Below are 19565 nucleotides of genomic sequence, written 5' to 3' on the forward strand. Positions count from 1 at the left end.
AAACTACTTTTATTTGAATGACAATGACAATATCATTCAGTTGTAGGCAAAAATAGTTGGCCCTCTCTCAGACCAACTTTCGTTGATCCAAGATGGCGGCACCACTGAACACTTTCGTCCACACTTTCGTCCACGTCCAAAGTTTACACCTACCCTTTTCATTTACCAATTTCCTTGCGTCTAGATCCATTTTCAATAATACATCATGTAATACATGTAATAAAGGGTGTACAGCAAAAATTGCGTGAACATTTATGACATGTCTGTTTTGTGAATTTTGCACGTTTTGGCGTCATGTAATTCCTATCATTGGCCAATTCATGCATTTATGTGGAGATTCTATCCATAAAGTACCCAAGAACACTTAGATAATAGCCATGGTTAAGAAAGTGGACCAAAAAAGTGCGGATTTGAAGGAAGAAGGTGAACTTTCTGATGGGGATCGGGAACAAGAGAATTCGGCTGGGGATTCCCCGAAACAAGGATCTATGAAAAGAGTGAAAGCGTCCAGAAAACCCCATAAAAGTACAAGAGATTTTGGTCAGAAATATAGCAGTTGCCACAACCATGCCCAGTCACGATATCCATCTGAATACAGACAATCTCATTCTGACGTTTCATTGTCATTGGCGTCGTTAGATAGGGATCGTGAACGCTCGAGAAATCCTGACAGGTCGTCTGCCAGTTTGTATCGTCCACGAAGCCATCATCATAGCCATCCGTTGTCAGCATCTTCATTGACTCGTATCTATGAGCCCAAACTCGACACTACGATCGGAACCCATTTAAAAAAACTGGCCGCAGCATCAAAATCGCCAATGAATTATCCAAAGACACCAAGAGGACATGCTGAACGATTTGTTCCTCCCAGATTCAGAGGAAGCCGGTCGTTACATGTAGATATTGATGGAACAAATGAATCTGATTGTATCCTTTATGTTTTGAGCAAATTAAACTTACATAAATGCCAGCATGTAGTAGGCTTACTACCATGGCATTGATTATTGATTATAAGTTGGTAACATCTTTGGACTGTTGAGTTGTGGTTCTGTTGCAGATAAGTTTTGAAACGATTGAATTTAACATGATACATACAATTCATTCAAGTATCAGCTAATTGATAATAATTATTTGACTGTCAATGCTAAACTGAACTGAATCAGTCTACCCAATACTCAATAGTTCATTAGTTGAAATAGAAAAAATAAAAAAATTAGTGAATTAATTAACTCACTCCTGCTGCATAATGGGGTCCAGCTTTCAAATTTTTTCCCCCACCATATTCCTCAATTGGTCTTTAACTAGATTCAGATTTAGATGAGCCACCTCCTCCAGGTACTACTAAACCCATCTCTAACCATGACTCGAAGCCTGAGACGGTGCTACCCCTCTCGCCAGAAAAACCAGATTATGACTCACTTCTCAAACAGTATCGATTGATCAAACGACGACTTGATAACCTGCAACAGGAAGAAGACAAGGTGTCTGATGTCCTTTTGGATGCTGTCCCTCCTTATGATGATAGAAAAGACAAGACAGATAATGCTTCAAGGGTGAGCTATAAACAATCGATGGATGATCTTTCAATCTATCCCTAAAAATGACTTAGGGTCGTCGTCAATTTTCGCAGCATCATCTCCATATCAGAGTACCTTCAGCAAAAGGCAAATCTGAGAAGCTGTGCAATACCATCCTTGTCACTAGTTTTTTGCCTATAGATATTGCTGAGGATTAACATCATGAAAACCAATAACTTCACATATGAAAGTCAAAGGTTTTAAAATCATGACATTCTTGGTCTGTTTTGCAGGGAGATGGAGAGGATGATGAAGATGATGACCTTAATATCTTAGAGCTGAGGTGGGCCGCCCTGGCATCTGCTGCCAGGGCGTCGGTCAAAGGTTTAGAAGATGACACCGCGGAGAAATCTACACCGGCCACCAAGAAACGGTGTCCCAAGAAACCAGAGGGGGGGAAGTCTAAATCGGGGAGCCCCAAGGCCAAGGGCAATAAGAGCAAATCTCGTCACACCATCACCTGGAGTCAGAATGCAGGCAAAATAAAAGAGTCTGAAATCGAACGGACGCGTCGTGAGTGTCAGAAGATTTTGACTATGGACGATCCTGCAGAGCAATATCGCAGATTTTTATTGTTCGCTCGGAAACATGTCGTTCCTGGAACAGCGTTGAGGAAAGGAAAGGAGAAGAAATCTGACGTGCTGCAGGATAATTATGAACCGGTGGAGATGGAGATTGATAGTGATGTGAGCTCTACAGGTTAGTACAGTTCCCCGTCAACCCCACCCCACCCAAACAAAACACTTGATAAGAACATGCTTATGAGTGTATTTTCATCATCAACCGGGGATGATTTGGTGCTGCAGTAGAACTGCCGTGTAATAGATTTCATGTTAGATATTTTTAGACGGAAGTCCCTGGGCCTATCACTGTGCTAATCTTACTAGGTAGTTGAGAGATCTTCAAGGAAGGTATAATTTCAACTAGAAACTCCAGTCACTCCCACTCATGCTAAGAACAAATGCTGTTTTTGGAAAGTTGAGGCAGCTTATTTTCACCCTTAAAGTATTAACCCCTATCTAGAGACTAATGACTTGGAGCTTGCATTTTCCAGACATCCAGATCAACAACAATCAGCCCGATTCCATCTACTACCCCGAGATGCCAGATGCTAGTCTGTCTTTCATGGAACCCGTGCCGTTTTGTCCACCTGGCTACCTGGACACGATGTGTCCACCACCTATTCCACCGCCACCACTGTCTGAACCAGAGAGGTTATCCTTTGTATCACCACTTCCTCAGGTAAAAGATAAAATCTCAATTATCAGATTTCGAATGGAACTCTTTAGTATCAAAATGCTGAATAACAGGGAATTATATATTGTTGGTGAGGAAAGGTGTTCTAGGATATCTTGGGAGGTCTAAAGAAGAGGATACAGAGCGCTCTGTGTCACTCATATCACCCACATAAGATGATAGTTATTGCTCATGTTGTTTTTCATTTCAGACTATTCCTCTCCCACCATCGCCAGTACCAGAGCAGCCACCAATGCCTCCAGAAGAAGAGATGCCATCCCCTCCACCTCCGCCTCCACCATTAGAAGCTCCACCCTTGCCACCTCCAAAACATGTACCTCCACCTCTGAAGATTTCTTCAACTCCTCCCACTCCACCTATTTATATTCCTACACCTATCAAAAAGGGAGAGAAGGAGGAGCCTGAACCAGCCCTAATACATGATGAACCATATTCCCCTGGATCACCCTGTACTGATTATCGTAAGGAAGCAGACACAAGCTTGAAATCTGTGATAGAGATTGGGGATCCCAACACAAACAATATAATGGAAGTTATGACAATTGAAGAGGACACTGAGGAAGAGTCAGAAGTTGAGGGGTCCACTGGGGTTGTCAGAGTGGAGGATATGATTGACAATGAAGAAGACACGCAGAAGGAGGACAGTGGTGATGAGGTGCGGAAGGGTGCCTTAGGACACCTTGGGAAGAGTAACAACGAGGATGAAGAAGAAGAAGGAGAGATCCATGATGATGACATGACTGAAGAAGAAGAAGAAGACTTGGATTGCTTACGAGCAAAATTATTAGAAAATGTCGCAAGTCGGCGACGGAAGAAACTTCAGGAGCAGGAGGAGACAGTAAGATGTGAATCATCGCAGTCACCCCCTATTGTTACAAGGACTAACTTTTCAACGAGGAAAGTCGTGTTGACGTCGCAGACCAGACGTAACCAGCCATTAAATCGGACACATTTACCTGTGGTAAGATTACTTTAGTTTTGCCGTCATCTTATGAAAAATTAATACACTGCTTGAAACTGCGGTATACCTGGGAAATCAACCGTTGCATACATGTGCATGCATTGTAAAAGAAATAGCACTCCTATATGTCTTCCGTGTCCAGCCATGTGATACACGCTATTGCACATGACTTTCTTCATAAAGTAAGCACTGAAAAGGTTTACATGTACCAGTTCCTAATGCTGCAGGGGGCTGGAATCTCCTAGATGTCGCCAAGTAAAATATCTTTGCTTCTGTTGCACATAAAATGAACTTGTATGCAAAATTTAATGATACCTCCCAGGTTTTAGATAACCCCAGGAGAGTAGTGTCAAAATGTTGACCTTTTGTGTTTTCAGCATGATCGTGTGGTGGTCCACCTTGGCGATGACGGCAGTGAGAGTGAGGAGGAACCCGAACCTAAACCGGCATCGAGTAGTACCTTCAGCCTTGGCCTTGATCAGTTCTTGAAGGAGGTTCGTCAGTCTGTAGAGGTACGGCAGTGTTAACAAAGCTGAAAATATTTTCCAGCAAGCAGATCTCATTTTACATGCACTCTGATGTTGATGTGAGAACATAGAGATTGCCATATCTGTCCACTTTGGATTTTGACTTTCGGCAATGTTTTTCTGTAAGTCAGAAAATTGCTGGTGGTACTGTTGTTCGACAACTTGAGAAGAAACTTTTATCAGTTGATAAGTTTAAACTTTATTTTAGTTACCTGAGAAGTTTCTAAATATTCTGCAGATTTTGCTGAAGTTTGGTTGATTTTTAATTTCAGACTTCAAAAGGTGAAGTTAAACCCAAGGCCACTCCAGAATCAAGGAAAATTCCCATTGTGTATCGTTCAGTTGAACGAAAACATTCCCCATCGTCTGCTGCGGATTTGTCAACTCATGCGAATGGCGATAGAAATGATCAGATACGAATAACGGTGAAAAACGACCCCAATGAACAGAATGGTGACCAGTCACCTGCTGCTTGTATCGTGAGCTATGACTCTGTGTCAGTCGCCGAGTTGGACCAAACGAAATCTGGTGCAGAATGTGATGAAATGGATGTGGGCGAAGACATCATAAACCAAGCTCCAGCTCCAGCGTACAATGCACGTGAAATACTTGATGCAAAGTTTAAACAGTATAAAAAAGACCTAGAAAACCAGAGGTATGATAATGTTCATGCTTTGATAATTTTTGGACACATTTTTACCGAGAAATTGTTCTGACTCTATGAGACTTCTTATCATACTTATGGAAAAAATGTGTATGTGCTTGCACACTGGTTTGACCCCATGGAACATACACTGTAGAAGTTTCCTCTCTTGGCAACTCGGGCACAACTGCCTTGGCAAAAAGAAGGCCAGACCATGCAGGAAGTGTTGGGCTGATGATTGTTGGTTGAAAATTTGATCTTTTTTTTTCATGGATTTCATTATAGTTTGCTTTACCTGTCACACTTTGTAGGGCAACGATGGTGCTAAAAGAAACTCGACACCGAGCCTTGGCCAGTCAGATCGGAAAGCGGAAGACCATCTTGATGGCGGCGGAAAAGAAGGTTCAGAAATTACGAGAGCAGTTGATTGCAACCGAGCGTTTAGTTTTCATGGGACGGGAGGAAATATTTCAGCTAACTATGGAGGTATGTTTGGGAAAATATCTTATTTTTTGAGGGCGTGTTGGCCAAATTCATTACTACCCTATTGATGATAGCAGTCCTGTTGGTGCTTTGCCTCAAATGAAGTTTGCAACTTTTCTGCAGTTTATTTCTTACTGCCACAATGATTACTGAATTGTGGCATTCATACTGTGAGTCTAAAATGGGCATGTGGGTTGGTGAGTACTAAGCTTTTAGTGGTTTAAACTGTTGATAACTGGTTCTGATTGTGTTGTTAAGTCAGATTTGATTGATTTAACTAATCTGCTTTTTAAAACCCTTTGTTTTTAGTCATCAACTCTCGCCACTAACGTAAAAGAGAGGAAAGAAAATATCACCAAACTAGAGGTAGAATTTGCAGAATTGGGAGTGGATTTGTATGGAAAAGATTCCCAGTCGAGTTCAGCTTCAAAAAGGAAACCTCTTACGTCCCAACCTGGGGGGCCAGTGGTGAAAAAGGCTCGTCCTGCGCCAGAAAACACTCGTGCTGTCGCTCGTACTGCTGCTACTGAAAGGAAGAAGAAAGTGGATCTTGCGCGGGCAAAGGAAAGGCAACGACTCAATGAAATGAAAGACCAGTTGGCAGAGATGATTAGCCAGTATAAGAAACAAGCCAAAGCTAAAGAGATAGAAAATAAGCCACCGGTGCCTGAATTGCCATCGCCAAAAGTTGATGACATGTTCAATGTTTTGAAAAATAAGGATAAAATTCTTTTGGAAAGTGACGAGACTGTGGAGAAGAAAAATGTCGACGCAGTAAATATTGACGAATTTAGAGTGAGACGGAAATCGCTTTTGAATTTGAATCAAAGTTTTAAACCTGACTTAGAACCTGATCCAAAACAAGTGCAATCTGCCAGTTCAGCTGAAAAAAAGACTGATGTTGGTCAAAGGGTTGAAGGACCTGCTGCTGTAAGGAGGCCAGGATCGAGTGAGGGGAAACAAAGCCGGAGTCGGACAGCCACTCCGGACCCGAATGGTGCTAAGACGTTCCAGGTGACACTGCCAAATAAACAAAAGAGGCTGCAGCTGGAAAGTTTAATGGTGAGTTTGAAGAAGAAAAAGGAAAAGTTAGTGATAAATTGTGATTGTCTGTGATATTATGACCCAGCAGATCTGGTGTGTACTGGGGAGGACCGTGGTTTGGCATTAAAACTACTGCTGCCAGTTGCTGGCGTTTATGGTATTAGTCTTCCTTGACAGCGTAGAAAGTAGTTCAACATACAGCAGTCTCAATTTGGTGTAAAGCTAGTCTTCGTCGTCGTCTTATTGCTTCCTCTGAGCTGCCTCTACAGACATCTTCCGTGAGTGCCAAAAATATATTTTAATTTTTATTCCACCCTTCTCAGCTTGTCCTTTGATGGAAAAGCACGCTAACCAAGGTATAAAAACAGTCGCGCCTAATCAGTGGAACCAGTTGGTTATATCTAAGTTCTTTGTCTCATCTTCTCCAGGTCAAAAATAGCCAGCCTTCCTATCATCACACTGGTCTATATGAAGCCATCCCTAAATTCCTGCCACCAGTCAGTCGAATGGAGGACATTAAGTTTGACACCATCTCGAAAGATACATCAAAGTCGCTTCCTTCCAACAAAATTTCTTCCTACAAGAGCGCTTTGTTGTGTTTCCGTGGTTATCGCCTGAATAAGTTTTTCCGAACCAAGGAGTGCATTCCTTTGACCTCGCCTGTGATAGCAAATAAGTTCAACCCTACAATACAAATGTGTCGGTTTAGTCTGGATGGCATATGTAATGATACGAAATGTCCATGGTGAGTCCTCCTAGGTAGCCTGTTGTGTTACTCATTATGTGGTACAATCTTAAGTCACCTGGAGCACATAATGATACAGGAAAGCCAGTCGCAGCAAATTCTGAGTCCTGTCATGTTGTGTGTCTTTAGTCCTTGAGATAATAGCACTGTAAGGCCTAAAATGGCTTGAACATTTTTTCAGTATTTTGCTGATTATGTATTATCCAATTCTGGCAAAGTAAGCATGCTTCTTGAGAGTTTTCAGCTGGTACAGCTTCAGGGCATAATTGAGTGGAGTCTTTTGAGCACATTTATTGGCTGATATTTTCTGTCTGCAGGCAACACACCAAGGACTACGAAATGAGCTTCGAGGAGAAACTTCAGGACATTGTCTCCTACTGCCCAAAACTTGCTGGTGTGACGGAGAGTACGCCCCGGGATGCATACTCAAAGAAAATCCGTAAGTTTCACTCTCCTCCATGACATGTCTTTGTGAAACACGTACATGCTTATCTTCTGATGCATTACAACTTGAGTTGTGATGGCACTCGTACCAGCAAAATGAAAAGGGAGTGCTTGGGAACATTTCTGCTAATGGCCTTTTGGGGCAATTCTGTACTCTCTCCTTCATGTCTCAGTCATCCCTGGAAGTATTTTAACTCTACTCTTTTGCCTACTGGTTGGCCAAAAGTCAAGTAGCTGTTTGCCAACCGGGTCAGAAGATTTGCTCAACTGTGAAGATAATTACGCAGCAATTCAAGTTAACACTGCAAATACAGTAGCTGATCCCTCTCTTCATAGGCGATTATGTGGACATCTTCATCAAACAGAACCAAGGTAAAGCCATCAGCCAAGATGACATGTGTCTGCTACTTACGAGCCGTGTGAATTCTCAACTGGGGAACAAGCATCCCCACTGCACTCCCTACACAGGACGCGTTTGGAGGCCGACCCAAGCAGAGAAAGCAGACGTGGACTCCGAAGATGATGAGAAAGTGGAGGCAGGGTCTAAGCCAAGTGACTCTATTGATAAAAGAGGTAGGACATTTTAAGAAAGATTTACCATTGTCATTATCTTCATAATGTTGGCTTTATCCTCTGGACTTGCCGTCACAGTTGCCAGAAAATTGCAATGTTGATTGAGGAAAATAGGGTCACAAAACCTAGCTGAAGACGTAATCCAACACCAGGTTGAATGAATTGCTGGACTGAAACTGTTAATCATTGTTGTAAGGTATTTTGATTAAGAGTGAGGTAGCTATCAACCTTCCTCAGCTTGTTTGAATCTGCACTCAAGTCATTGTTACGAAAGATGTCCTCAGCCTCTTAACAGACTCCACAAGAATCTCTTGTCAAATTCGTTATGTATTAGTCTCACTTTCTCTTCCCCTAAGGTCTCCAAAGTCAGCTCTCCGTCTCCGACCTAGATAACATAATCAGCGAGAACGATGTGCGGTATTTCATGTACGGCACAGAAGCAATACAAGACTTGGAGGCCGAAGTACTTAAAGACAAGGAGAATTCATTCCTTTGGCTCAAGCTTGCTTATAAAAAGTTATACTCTGAAAATGAGTAAGTTCCCTTGTTAATTCTATCTTTCTTGGCGTTTACTCATCCATTTGACCTTATGATATGGCTGTGGCATTTGGGTTAACAAGCTATTTGGCAGGTAAACAGTACAGGCAGAGATGAGAGAAGTCTTTTTTAGCAGCACAAATATGCCGGCAGTTTTCATCTAATTTTTCAACCCCATATTTCCTAAAGGTTTTAGCAAATCTTGCATTTGTTCCGTTTACTTTTCAGTTCCTCCACTCCCACAACCTGCCTTGATCAAGCGCTGAATGTACTCGCACGAGCATTGGAACAGAACAAGTCAAATCATGACTTATGGCAGCATTACCTCTCCATGTATCGTCGACGTGGTGACCTCACTGACCTCAAGGACCTGTGCGAACATGCCCTACGCTATGCTCCCTCGTACAAAATATGGTGGGAGGTAAGAGAGAGGATATTTCTTGGGCCCCTTACTTCAACAAACTAGTACAATGAAACTGGTGTGGAATAATGTTTTCCATCAGTTTTCAATCAGCACTGTTGACTCTTGTTGACATTTACATTCAGTGTATTTGTAACAGTCAGCATCAGATAGTCTGGAAGCTTTCTACAATTCCTGAACAGTCCTTTACCTGCACTTAATCATACTTGAAACTTCCTTCTGATCTCTGTATAAACTTCTTACCTTCCAGTTTCTGAACACCAGCAACAGTTGTGAAGAAAAACGTGATATTTGCCAGAAGACGATTGAGTTTTTGACAAGTTCCTTAGCCTTTCCAGACGACAGGTATGAGGAGCGGTCCCACCAGCTACTAGAGGTACTGCTGTACCAGGTGGCCGTCATGACGCAGTCAGGAAAGTTGAAGACAGGACAACAGACATTACAGGTATTGTTGATAGAAAAAATGTCTTCACTGTTTCATTTCTTATGTCTGTTCTACTTTGAGTAAAGGTGGCAGCATGAGGTAAAGCCCCTCATATGCCCATGTGTCAGGTGTGACTGTCTAAGAATGGCTGTGGAGTGATTCTGGTGAGCGTCATTTGATGGAGTAATAATGTATTTATCAGTGATGCATCAATTGAATGCATAGACTTCACTGTGATAGACTCTTCCTAATGTGATCCTACATGCTTTACATACTTTTGGTTCCTACTCTGTCTGTTTGCGTATTGATTTGTTACCGCCTGTTCTACACAAAGCTGTAGATCTTGTTTAGTCTGTCTCACCGGAAATGGGATTGCCTGTCTAGCGTGCATCTCAAGATTTCCAAACGCAGAAGAAGAAGTTTTGTACATGTCAATGAATGAGGACACCTCTTTGAATATGAGGTCTTGTTTCCTTTCCAGACTGCTTTGAAGGGTAGTTTGATCGAGTACCTGGCACCAAAGGACCGTAGCCTGGCCTGGTTGGCTTACATCCACCTCGTAGAATTCCATCAGCTGCCTCCGCAGCTGTTTGATCCCGTTAACAGTAACCCTGGCAGAATTGTTTCTAAGGTAGGATGGTTGATCTTATTCTACACGCAAAGGTTTCCTGACTTGTGATGTAAAGCCGCAGTCAGTAGGCCCTCACCCCGATCGGTGCATAACCATATTGGCATACATACACTCACAATACCTGTACTTTGTCTCACCACAAGAACCTTATCAGATTTTTCATCTGGAGAGTTTCAATACTAACTTCTGTTTTCAGGATCCACTTCTCATCCCATGGTTCTCAATTCCAAAGCTCCGCACCTCACCCGAACACTTGATTGGACTGTTCACAGAAGCTCTGGCCACTTGTACGAGCAATTCTGCCTGCAACTTGACCCATTGTGTTCTACCTCTAGAAAGGAACTTAGCTAATCTTTTGGCATCTCTGGGAAGGATGATTGAAGCCAAGCAGCGGTTTGAGGATTTGATTCAGCTAGACCCAAAGAATGAGGAGGTGTGGTTTGCCTATGCTGCGACTGTTGTAGATGCAGAAAATGGTGTTGATAGCGCTAAAGAGGTAAGGCATAATGGCACAGTTCTTCTTTTTCTGCTTGGTTCCCTTATTTGCTAGGTTGCATGTCACTGATTTCAATGCCATTGTCTAATGCCTGCTTTGATGCACGGAACCATCTGCTCTTTCAGGTTGTTTTCCAAGGTCTGGTGGAGAATCCATGCTCGGCCAAGTTGACCTTCAGTTTTGCCCAGCTGTGCTATTCGCAAGGTTACCGTGACCATGTAGTCGTATTATTGGTGGAATATATCAACGGTATCTTCCAGATTGACAAGACAGGCACTGTGACTTACGACCCTATAATGCTGTACAAGTGAGTTTTCATAGACATGTACTAGTATTCCCCAATTCCAAAAGCCCACTAATTAATTAGTTTTTGCCGATACCATGCAATATATGCTCTTAGTGTTTTCTCCAGAAATTTGATACAGCAGGGGTTTGGGAAACTGGCAGTGAAAGGGGCCGGTTGAACACAGAAAACAGGCACTGTTAGCACCCTTTAATGACAGAAAATGCATTTGCTGTTCTGAAAAGAGATGGGGAGCACTTTTAAATGGGCAGGGTGCTGCACTCTTCTACATGTATTTCCATCTTAAGGGAACACTGTGTAATCGTTCAGTCAAAGAAGGCATACCCCACTGTTGACTGCACATGTCTTTAATACCTGTACCTAATCTGCTATTTCATTTCTATTCCAGCAAGTGTCTTGGCCTCCCTGTACCATACGTGTTACCTCAATTCGTAGACAACCTGGATCCTTACACACTCAAGGAATCAACTGTATATATCTGGCTCAACTTCTGGTAGGACAGAAATATGGTTCTGTGTATTCGTTTCTTTGAAAGGAATGGTATCGATGACATTGCTAGATGCCAGGCATAGCCAATTCTTTCGAGTAAAACAGATTGGTTATAAAAATATAATATGATTGCAAAAGATGAAAGTGTTAATATCAAAAAGCTTTTCTGCATCATAACCTATTCAGGTAACCATGGATCTTGTTACTTCCTGATCACACCATTTGGCCAGATCAGTGAAAATATTCAGGTTCAAAGCAAGTTTAAGTCAATGGTTGTTTTTTTCATAACATTGCGTATGAATGTTGTTCTCTCTTTGCAGGAAAGATCTTGATATGACCAAAAGTGTCCTTGTTACTTTTGAGTGAGATTTTTATGAGGTGTTGATTTGATTTTAGCAGTGTTTTCCTTTCAAATGATTTACTTAATTGATATGACTGATGTTAATGTTCTGCCCTCGTTAGATTGTTTGCCATTTGAAATTTCATGCTGTTTGATGGCTGGTTTATGTATCACAGTACTCTGGTTCATAGAAGATACATTTCTGCTGGTCACTCCAAAATCCAACCACCCTGTTATGAGCACCAAAGTCGAGCCAAAATCTCTGAGCCATTATTTGAAGAAAGAAGAAGTCGCAGGAAATGAATCTATTACCAGCACGAAGAGAAAACAGATACCATCCTAAGAATTACAGCAGCCTGAGAACCTGACAGAGTTAATCCAACTAGGATGATGAATCAGCCAAAGATGTGTCCCCAGTCCAAAACAAAGCGTCTCTAACTCTCTGCTCAAGACGTCTTCACTACCACCAGCCTATGGTTTGACCTTCACGATGTTCAGAGGTAAAAGATTGAAAGAAAAGACATGGATGAAGACAGGTCCAATGATGGGCTCGAAAAGAAACCAGAGGAACAGTTTGGAAAATCTCAGGCCATTTGATGGAATTTTCAGGAGATTAATGCCAGAAGGATTAACCAAACCACCCAAAGAGACCAAGGGAAAAGTACAGTGCAGGCTACCATCTACATCAGCGCTTTACAGCAAATAAGGATGGCACGGAGAGACAGACTGCCAGTACAAAGATCATCGGGTTGTTTTTGGTTTTGGTAAGACCAGTAGAATTGTCTTTGTGATCGAGTTTGCTGTGATACATAAAAACACAAACTATCAAATTACAAGGGGGGACAATTCCATTGTTAAGCTCAATTCTTGTCCTTATAAGAGCTCTTACCCTTTTTGAGTGTATCTGCTAATTCTCTCGGGGTAGCTGGATTTTCCAGGTAAGAGAGCTATAAACCACTCTCTTTCAGCTTCCTCGTGGCTCTGCAAGGAGATGAAGCTCAGACTATAGATTTGTACGAAACTGCCATATCAACACTGACTGAACTCAAGGATATACAGACTGTATGGTTGTGGTGAGTTAGTTCCAGGGGATATGGAGCAGTGGTTGTAAACATACTACCAGTTATCACCAAGTTCCCACTGTGTGAAATTTGTAACCGGGACGCCAGACAAATTATTTTACGAAATGAGTGACAGCGTTGATAGAATTTGTATGTTGGGCAATCGAATTGGAATCATGGTGTGATAGGAAGTCACGTGTGGCAACTTTTTGAGGTGAGCAGCAATACCAAGTTAGTGCTTAGAGTTTAGGTCCCATGATGACTGGTACTACTATCTAAAAAAAAGTTAACTCTCAGAGCTTTCCCAATTCTGACTATATCCTTTCCAGCTATCTGAGATACCGGTTATCATGCCTGGAGTCCTTGCCGGCTCTATCCAAGCAGAAGGAGTTCAAGAACTTCACCGACCTGGTCTACCGGTGTTTATCGAGTATGCCGTCCCGTTTCCCTGTACCTCATCGACCGGATCAGATGTGGGTTGACTTCACCTACCACAACGAAGTGGTCGATCTCTACATCAGGTTATTGCCGGAGGACCAAATATACAAGGCGTATGAGAAGTTCACACAGATGATGCCCACCAATGTTGGATTAATCACACGGTGAGAAAATCGGCTTATCTGATTTGAAATTTTGGGTGGACAGTGACTTGTGCAGTACTCAGGAGTCCCTCCAAAGTAGGCTCTTTTCATTTTCACCCTATGTCATTGGGAGATATCAACTTTTTTCGGGAGACTGTAATGATCTTTTGTGAGTAACAGTAAGTTTTTGCTGTGGCTCTGCACTCGTTGTGTTTGAGTGGAGACAGAACAAGGGAGGGGGGGGGGGGGGACAGGCCAGACAAATTCCTTGTATGTATCATTAAATCTAGAGTAAATCACTGTTTGAGTCTTTATCACTACATTTCCAGTTCTCTCCAGCACCTGATGAGGTCTGAGCACCACACCCAAGCCAAACTCCTAGCCTGCTCTGCTGTGATATACGACAAGTGTCTCAATCTAGGACTGGCCAAATGGTAGTATAGAGAACTAGTGGTCTTAATGTCCATGTCCGAGAGCTTTTCTTAGTTCGTTGAAAAAGATCTGTGTTTACATGTAATATTGAATTCATCATTTGGTATTTTACTAATAATTTAGTTTTCACATAATCTTTTAGTCGATGGTTTATTATGGATGTCAGGAATTTTCATTATGTATCACTAACTTTCTTTCAGTGCGGTCAGTCTCATTAAGAGGAAAGCAGAGGTGAGGAACGTTTTGGAAGAAGTATTTTTGCTTTCAGAAGTAGTTCACATTTTCTTTTAAAACTGATGGAGGAGAATGGTCAAACTTTGAAAATTTTGTTAAGATCACTATGTTGCTGCACTTGCCATATCACGATGGAGGTAAAACTCTTATGATTTGTGATTTGTTTTTTTTATCATAGTGCAAAACATGTAGATCGTCTGCCTTTTCTTGCAGCTGAGGAAGTTCTTCAGGAAGGTCGTCCGTCTGCTGCCATACGCCATCACTCTGTGGAAAGACGTAATATGACTTTTTTCCCATGCTTCATATTCAACATATTCTATCACTGCTACTTTTTGTTGGCACACCCTATACATAGTTGCCTATCCACCCTCTCTTTCTTTGTCAACATTGGCGTGGCCAAAATTTCCAGACTTTTTTTTTCTTCATGAAATACAGGTCATGGTCTATTTTAAAAACAAATTTCAGCTATTGGGCATTTCTCTGTTAACATAGTTAACTTTAAAGAGTTTTTCAAAAGAATGGTTGTTTGCACCCACCTATCCCGCTCCACCCCCTTGGCTACCCTTATGGTCAACCAGTTGTGTGCATGACAACAAGACTTGTTCGTGTATGTGCTTCCCGTGGAACAGGTGTGTGTGTTACATATCGTACTGTGTCAACATGTTTAAGCCGGTTGAGGTAGGTATGTTACACGTAGGCCTATTACAGGTAAAATAGGCCGAATGTATAGCCCCCTTCTATTGGTTTGATCATGATAACGCAGTATTTTATGTTATGGGCGGTGTTGACATTTTCCAGCTTTTCCGTTATTGACAGTCAATGACACTTTTCCGCCTTTCGATAGATGGTTCTTTATCCTTTATCCTCTATTTTTTCCTCACTGCTTACACGCACTGCCTTCTTCCAGTTCTTGCTAACTATCATGTACTGTTCAGAAATCATTTGGTCTATCTTTAATTCCACAGCCTTCTTGATAGTTGGTACTTGATGAAAGAATGTATTGGTGTCTTCTTTAGAAGAGCAGTGCTTAAAGCTTATTTGGGTAATGCATTAATACACTACACTCTTACTGTTTTGCAGTGCATAATGGGTTGGTGTGGGCTATTTGTAAAGGATGCATACTGTGGAGGGGCCGATTTGACTTGAAATAATTTCTCCTTGCCTTTCTAAGAATGTTTTTACTAGTCTTGCTGAAAGCATGCGTTGGGATCAAAGCTGACCTGTGTGTTGCTTGTCTCTGTTCCTGATATCAGTGTCTTACTCACAATATCAGTTGATGTGATTGTTGTTGTGTCATCTTTAAAGGGAGTCTACAGGCAGCAGCAGATTCTGATTGTATTAAGTTACACAGAGTCATTAATAGGTGTCTCGCCCATCTCATAGTGACACTTGTACGATGTATACTTTTTACACAAAGTCCATCCCAACCCAGTTATTTAGTTGTGCCTTTATGATACCACCAGACAACCAAATGGACCCCTCGCACCTGTCTGTAGTCCCCCTTTAACTCTGACTCAAAATCAATGATAGTGTGTGGCCACAGACATTGACTGAAGAGACCAAACAGGTCAGTTTTGGAAGAGGGCAAATCAAAGTGCCGATCCGATTCACCAGAGTAATATTTTACCTGTCCACCATTGTTTGAATGATTCACCGCCATATTTTACGATCACCGTGTCGTGTATTAACGGCCCACCATTACGCTTTCTGTTCTTGTCCTTTCTGTAGTATATCCTGTTTGAAGTAGTAAACGGTAACGACGTCACGATCGGGGAGATCCTGAAGATATGCCGAGCTAGAAATATCAACATTGATGATTACCTTAATGCCATAGTCAAGTGAAAGTGAAGATTGGAGATTCCTTTAGATGAGAGACAGAACACAGTGGAAAGAGGAAAAATTTAGCTGAATTGCCATTAACTGGCGTATAGAAATCGGGGCTATTGAGAAAAAATTATAGAGTTCAAATTATGCCAATGTTACCAACCAAATAATTTGCTGGGAAGCCAACCATAAAAGCTATGGTATCATGAGAACTGTTTTGAAAATGGCGAGAAATTAGCTAAGTAAATAAAATGATGGGCAGGGTCTCCAAATGCTAGGCCAAGTTTCTTGAGTTGACAGTTCATAGCCGCCTTTGAAAGGTTGAGACAGGTGGTGGAATCAGCTTAAGACAAGCCTGACGATAGCCTTGCCAGATGTTCGAAGGCATCCAGTCCCGATCTAAAGCTTGGTAGACGGAAGAAGGACTTGCTTCAGGGCAAGACGATTTGAAACAGTCAAGTAGTTTGGTGGCCCAGTCAGCTTTCCAGCTTTGGTTTGTGTGTTTGGTGTTCAGCTTGCATTTAACCTGGCCTTGCCACCTGGGAGAGATTTCTTGGAGGATTTCACTGGAAACAAATTGCTGGAGTTATATCAAGATACAGTGTGAATTATCACGGTTGTAAGCCAGGTAGACAAACTTCGAAGAGTTGATACGTGGAACGGTCTTCTAGTTTGAAGAAAAACTTTATTATGAAATCATGGTTATACTTTAATGAGGAATGTGACATCAGTTGACATAATTCAAACGATATTTGGATCAAGTTCCTGACTTTAATCATGAAAAATACCATTGAAGGACGTAAGTATATCATGACAAAATATGCAGTATGGTTCATAACGTTATCGGAAAGAATCGGTGTAATAGACAAGGTCTTGTCGTGTTGCATTTCTGATCAAAATTTGTAAATAATTCCTTGCAGAATGAACTTTAGAAGTGAACCATACGGACATATTTTCCTCTTCACGTCTTATGTTGTTTATATGTGGTTGTTGGGCACACACTTTACAAACACGGCTTTCTGTGTTGATGTCGGTGGATCATAAGGAATTCAGTTATGAATTCCTCATATGCATCGACACAATTTTGAATGATGCAGCAGCATACGAAACAAAATGAACTCTTGATGACTTTTCAAATCCTACACCATTTGCAAAAATAAACCAAATTGAAAAAGAAACCAACAGATTACCAATTCACAGTACGGTACCCGTTCATTTCAACAATCTTCAGGATTGCCATCAATAATCATGCTTTTCCAAATTGTTACCTGACCATGTTTAACTTTCAAACATGGCGATAACTTTGTGGGTGCCGAATCCAGGGATTTATTTTCGGCAGTGTGAGGTAAAATGGACGGTGCAAGTAGGTAGCATTGCTGGCAAATACTTCCCTGGTTTCATTCTCCACAAGAGACAAGCTAAAAATATGACAGAATGTTTGTAGAACATACCGGGCACTGGTGTTCTTTTTTTCTTCATTAGATATTGAAATTGTTGATGCATAACTGTGCATGGGACTGATATGACTCTCAAATCTTGGATATTTTTTAATTGGTACTAGCTTATAAAATGTCTTTGTCTGTAGTCGTTTGATTGCATCGCTTGAAAAGTCTTCATCAAGTTAATGAGTAGTTATCTTGGCCTACGGTCTATGGGTTATTTTTTTATATTCTAATTGACCCGATTGACCAAGATACCACAATACATGTACATATGTATGTCATTGATTATTGATAATGCCAAGTTGTTTTTTGAAATAATCTTCCTAACAACTTGAGAAAGTATGCTGTCGAGAATTCTAAATGTATTCAAAGTACAGTGTGTTGATTTCGCAAAAAATAAAATGCTGTAGATATATCATTTTGCGCTAAAATATACTTAATCAAATTTAAATTTCATCTTATGTTGGTCTGTTTTCTCTCTTGAGAGGTTTGCTGACTGCCCCGTCCCATCCGTGTCACTGAATTATGTTCTGGCTTTCCTACCAACCCCCAATCCTGGCTAGACAGAACCAGGAGGTGGACAATGTTGGTCACATCAAAACGGACTGATGATGTTCTACAAGCACATGGAAGGAATATTACTCACATCACCATCTTGCCCCTCACTCCCCGCCTCCCAGACAAGACTGTGTGTTGTTCTACACTGGTCTCATTGGAATGATGCTAGAGGCAAGTCTTCACTAGCAATTTAGAAAGTGTTTTGTTCATCAGTAATGCAGCATGAAATAAGGCTGTGGAAACAAAATGCTCTCCACGTTGCTTCTGTTGAGACAAGGCCGATGCCGATTCATTTGGAGAAAAACTGCTCAACAATTGGACATCGAACCAATGAATACAATGATTTAATGAGGACCACTCCTGCAGACACCTTTTTAATTCAAAGACGCCAAACTTTCTATTTCATTGTCTTCTTTTACTTTGAAGTGCAAATGCAGAGCAAAGAGAGACTGTAGACTGAACTGGGTGTGGTCACTAAAAAACTATTGTAAGTGTTGAGCTACCCCCCCACTGAAGTACCCCATTGTTGGGACAATGTCTGCAAGAGAGATCTTTCTATATTTACCAAGCCCCCCCCCCCCCCCTTACTTTGACTGCCATCAAGATGAGGTGCTGGACATCGCTGCCGATCACATCACGGAACTCTCCACTCATTGCTCGGTAAGAATACTGCTTTCTTTATTGATATTAAATGAGACCCCAATAGTAAAACATGATGTGACGATTCCACTACAAGACTAAGACCTTGAAGACTGGCTGGAACTACTTGGTTGTGCTATGAATAATGTTTAATCTTTTTGGCACAATTAAGTACACCTTGAACGTAAAATTTCTGATATTTCTAAGAAAAATGATGCCTCCAGGGAAGAGTGAACACAGCATAAGACTGAACAATCCCACATGTTGTTTTTCACGTCTTTCCGAAAAGTGGCAAACATCTGGTTGTGCATATGTCTTTCAGCAATGTCCATGAGAGAGACCGACATATGGGTTGGATATTACTGTGTTATTCATCCACTTCATCTGACAGATGTGAAACAGAATTAAAGTATTGTTTCAAAATGCTGTAAAATCCGCCAGGAACTGTCCAAATAAGGGATACGAGGCAGAAGCGGGTGGGGGGGGGGGGGGTCTGATTGGTGGTCCTCGGGAAATGCATACCCCTTCTTCTTTGAAAGTGACCCGCCAGGCAGAAGTGAGAAAGTGATCGAATGGTTCTATTTTCAAATGTTAGGCACAAAGGCTAGCCAGCATCCACCTTTCATGGTGAATCAGTCGCGAGTTGCATAAAAAGGGAATTTGAATTCCCCGCCTCTCATGCTCTGCACGTAGTAATACTTTTGAACTGTTTTTTACGACATCAATTTAAGGTTTCAATTATAGAATTATTTACTAATTTCATGACAATATTGACACCAGTTTCATATAGGCCTAGACTGAATTCAAGCCTACAAAAGTTTATAAAACAGCGAAAAAATAAATTTAATGTCGTAAAAACCCGCTTTACGTTAACAAAAAATTTCCGCCATTTTCAGAT

General features: G+C 41.5%; 1 protein-coding gene across 1 annotated transcript; it reads left to right on the forward strand.

Moving 5' to 3' along the window:
• Positions 1–217: 217 nt before the first annotated feature.
• Positions 218–17921, forward strand: LOC135488838 (zinc finger C3H1 domain-containing protein-like). Its single transcript, XM_064773748.1, has 25 exons — positions 218–927; positions 1312–1553; positions 1811–2276; positions 2632–2819; positions 3025–3795; positions 4173–4307; positions 4595–4977; positions 5277–5451; positions 5758–6510; positions 6921–7237; positions 7555–7676; positions 8018–8254; positions 8611–8788; positions 9020–9212; positions 9463–9657; positions 10118–10267; positions 10464–10763; positions 10889–11070; positions 11456–11560; positions 12865–12969; positions 13287–13559; positions 13868–13972; positions 14171–14201; positions 14418–14480; positions 15933–17921. Exons 1-25 carry the CDS (start codon positions 378–380, stop codon positions 16044–16046), a joined length of 6333 nt encoding a protein of 2110 aa, XP_064629818.1. The 5' UTR covers positions 218–377; the 3' UTR covers positions 16047–17921.
• Positions 17922–19565: the final 1644 nt, after the last annotated feature.

Source organism: Lineus longissimus, chromosome 5 (genome assembly GCF_910592395.1).
Source record: "Lineus longissimus chromosome 5, tnLinLong1.2, whole genome shotgun sequence".
Taxonomy (NCBI): domain Eukaryota; kingdom Metazoa; phylum Nemertea; class Pilidiophora; order Heteronemertea; family Lineidae; genus Lineus; species Lineus longissimus.

Excerpts from the sequence above, each read along its gene's own strand:
- LOC135488838 (XM_064773748.1), top strand. The coding sequence starts at position 378 with ATGGTTAAGAAAGTGGACCAAAAAAGTGCGGATTTGAAGGAAGAAGGT. Across the intron at positions 8,789-9,019 it reads AAGTTATACTCTGAAAATGA|TTCCTCCACTCCCACAACCT; the intron begins GTAAGTTCCCTT and ends TTTACTTTTCAG. Across the intron at positions 9,213-9,462 it reads CGTACAAAATATGGTGGGAG|TTTCTGAACACCAGCAACAG; the intron begins GTAAGAGAGAGG and ends CTTACCTTCCAG.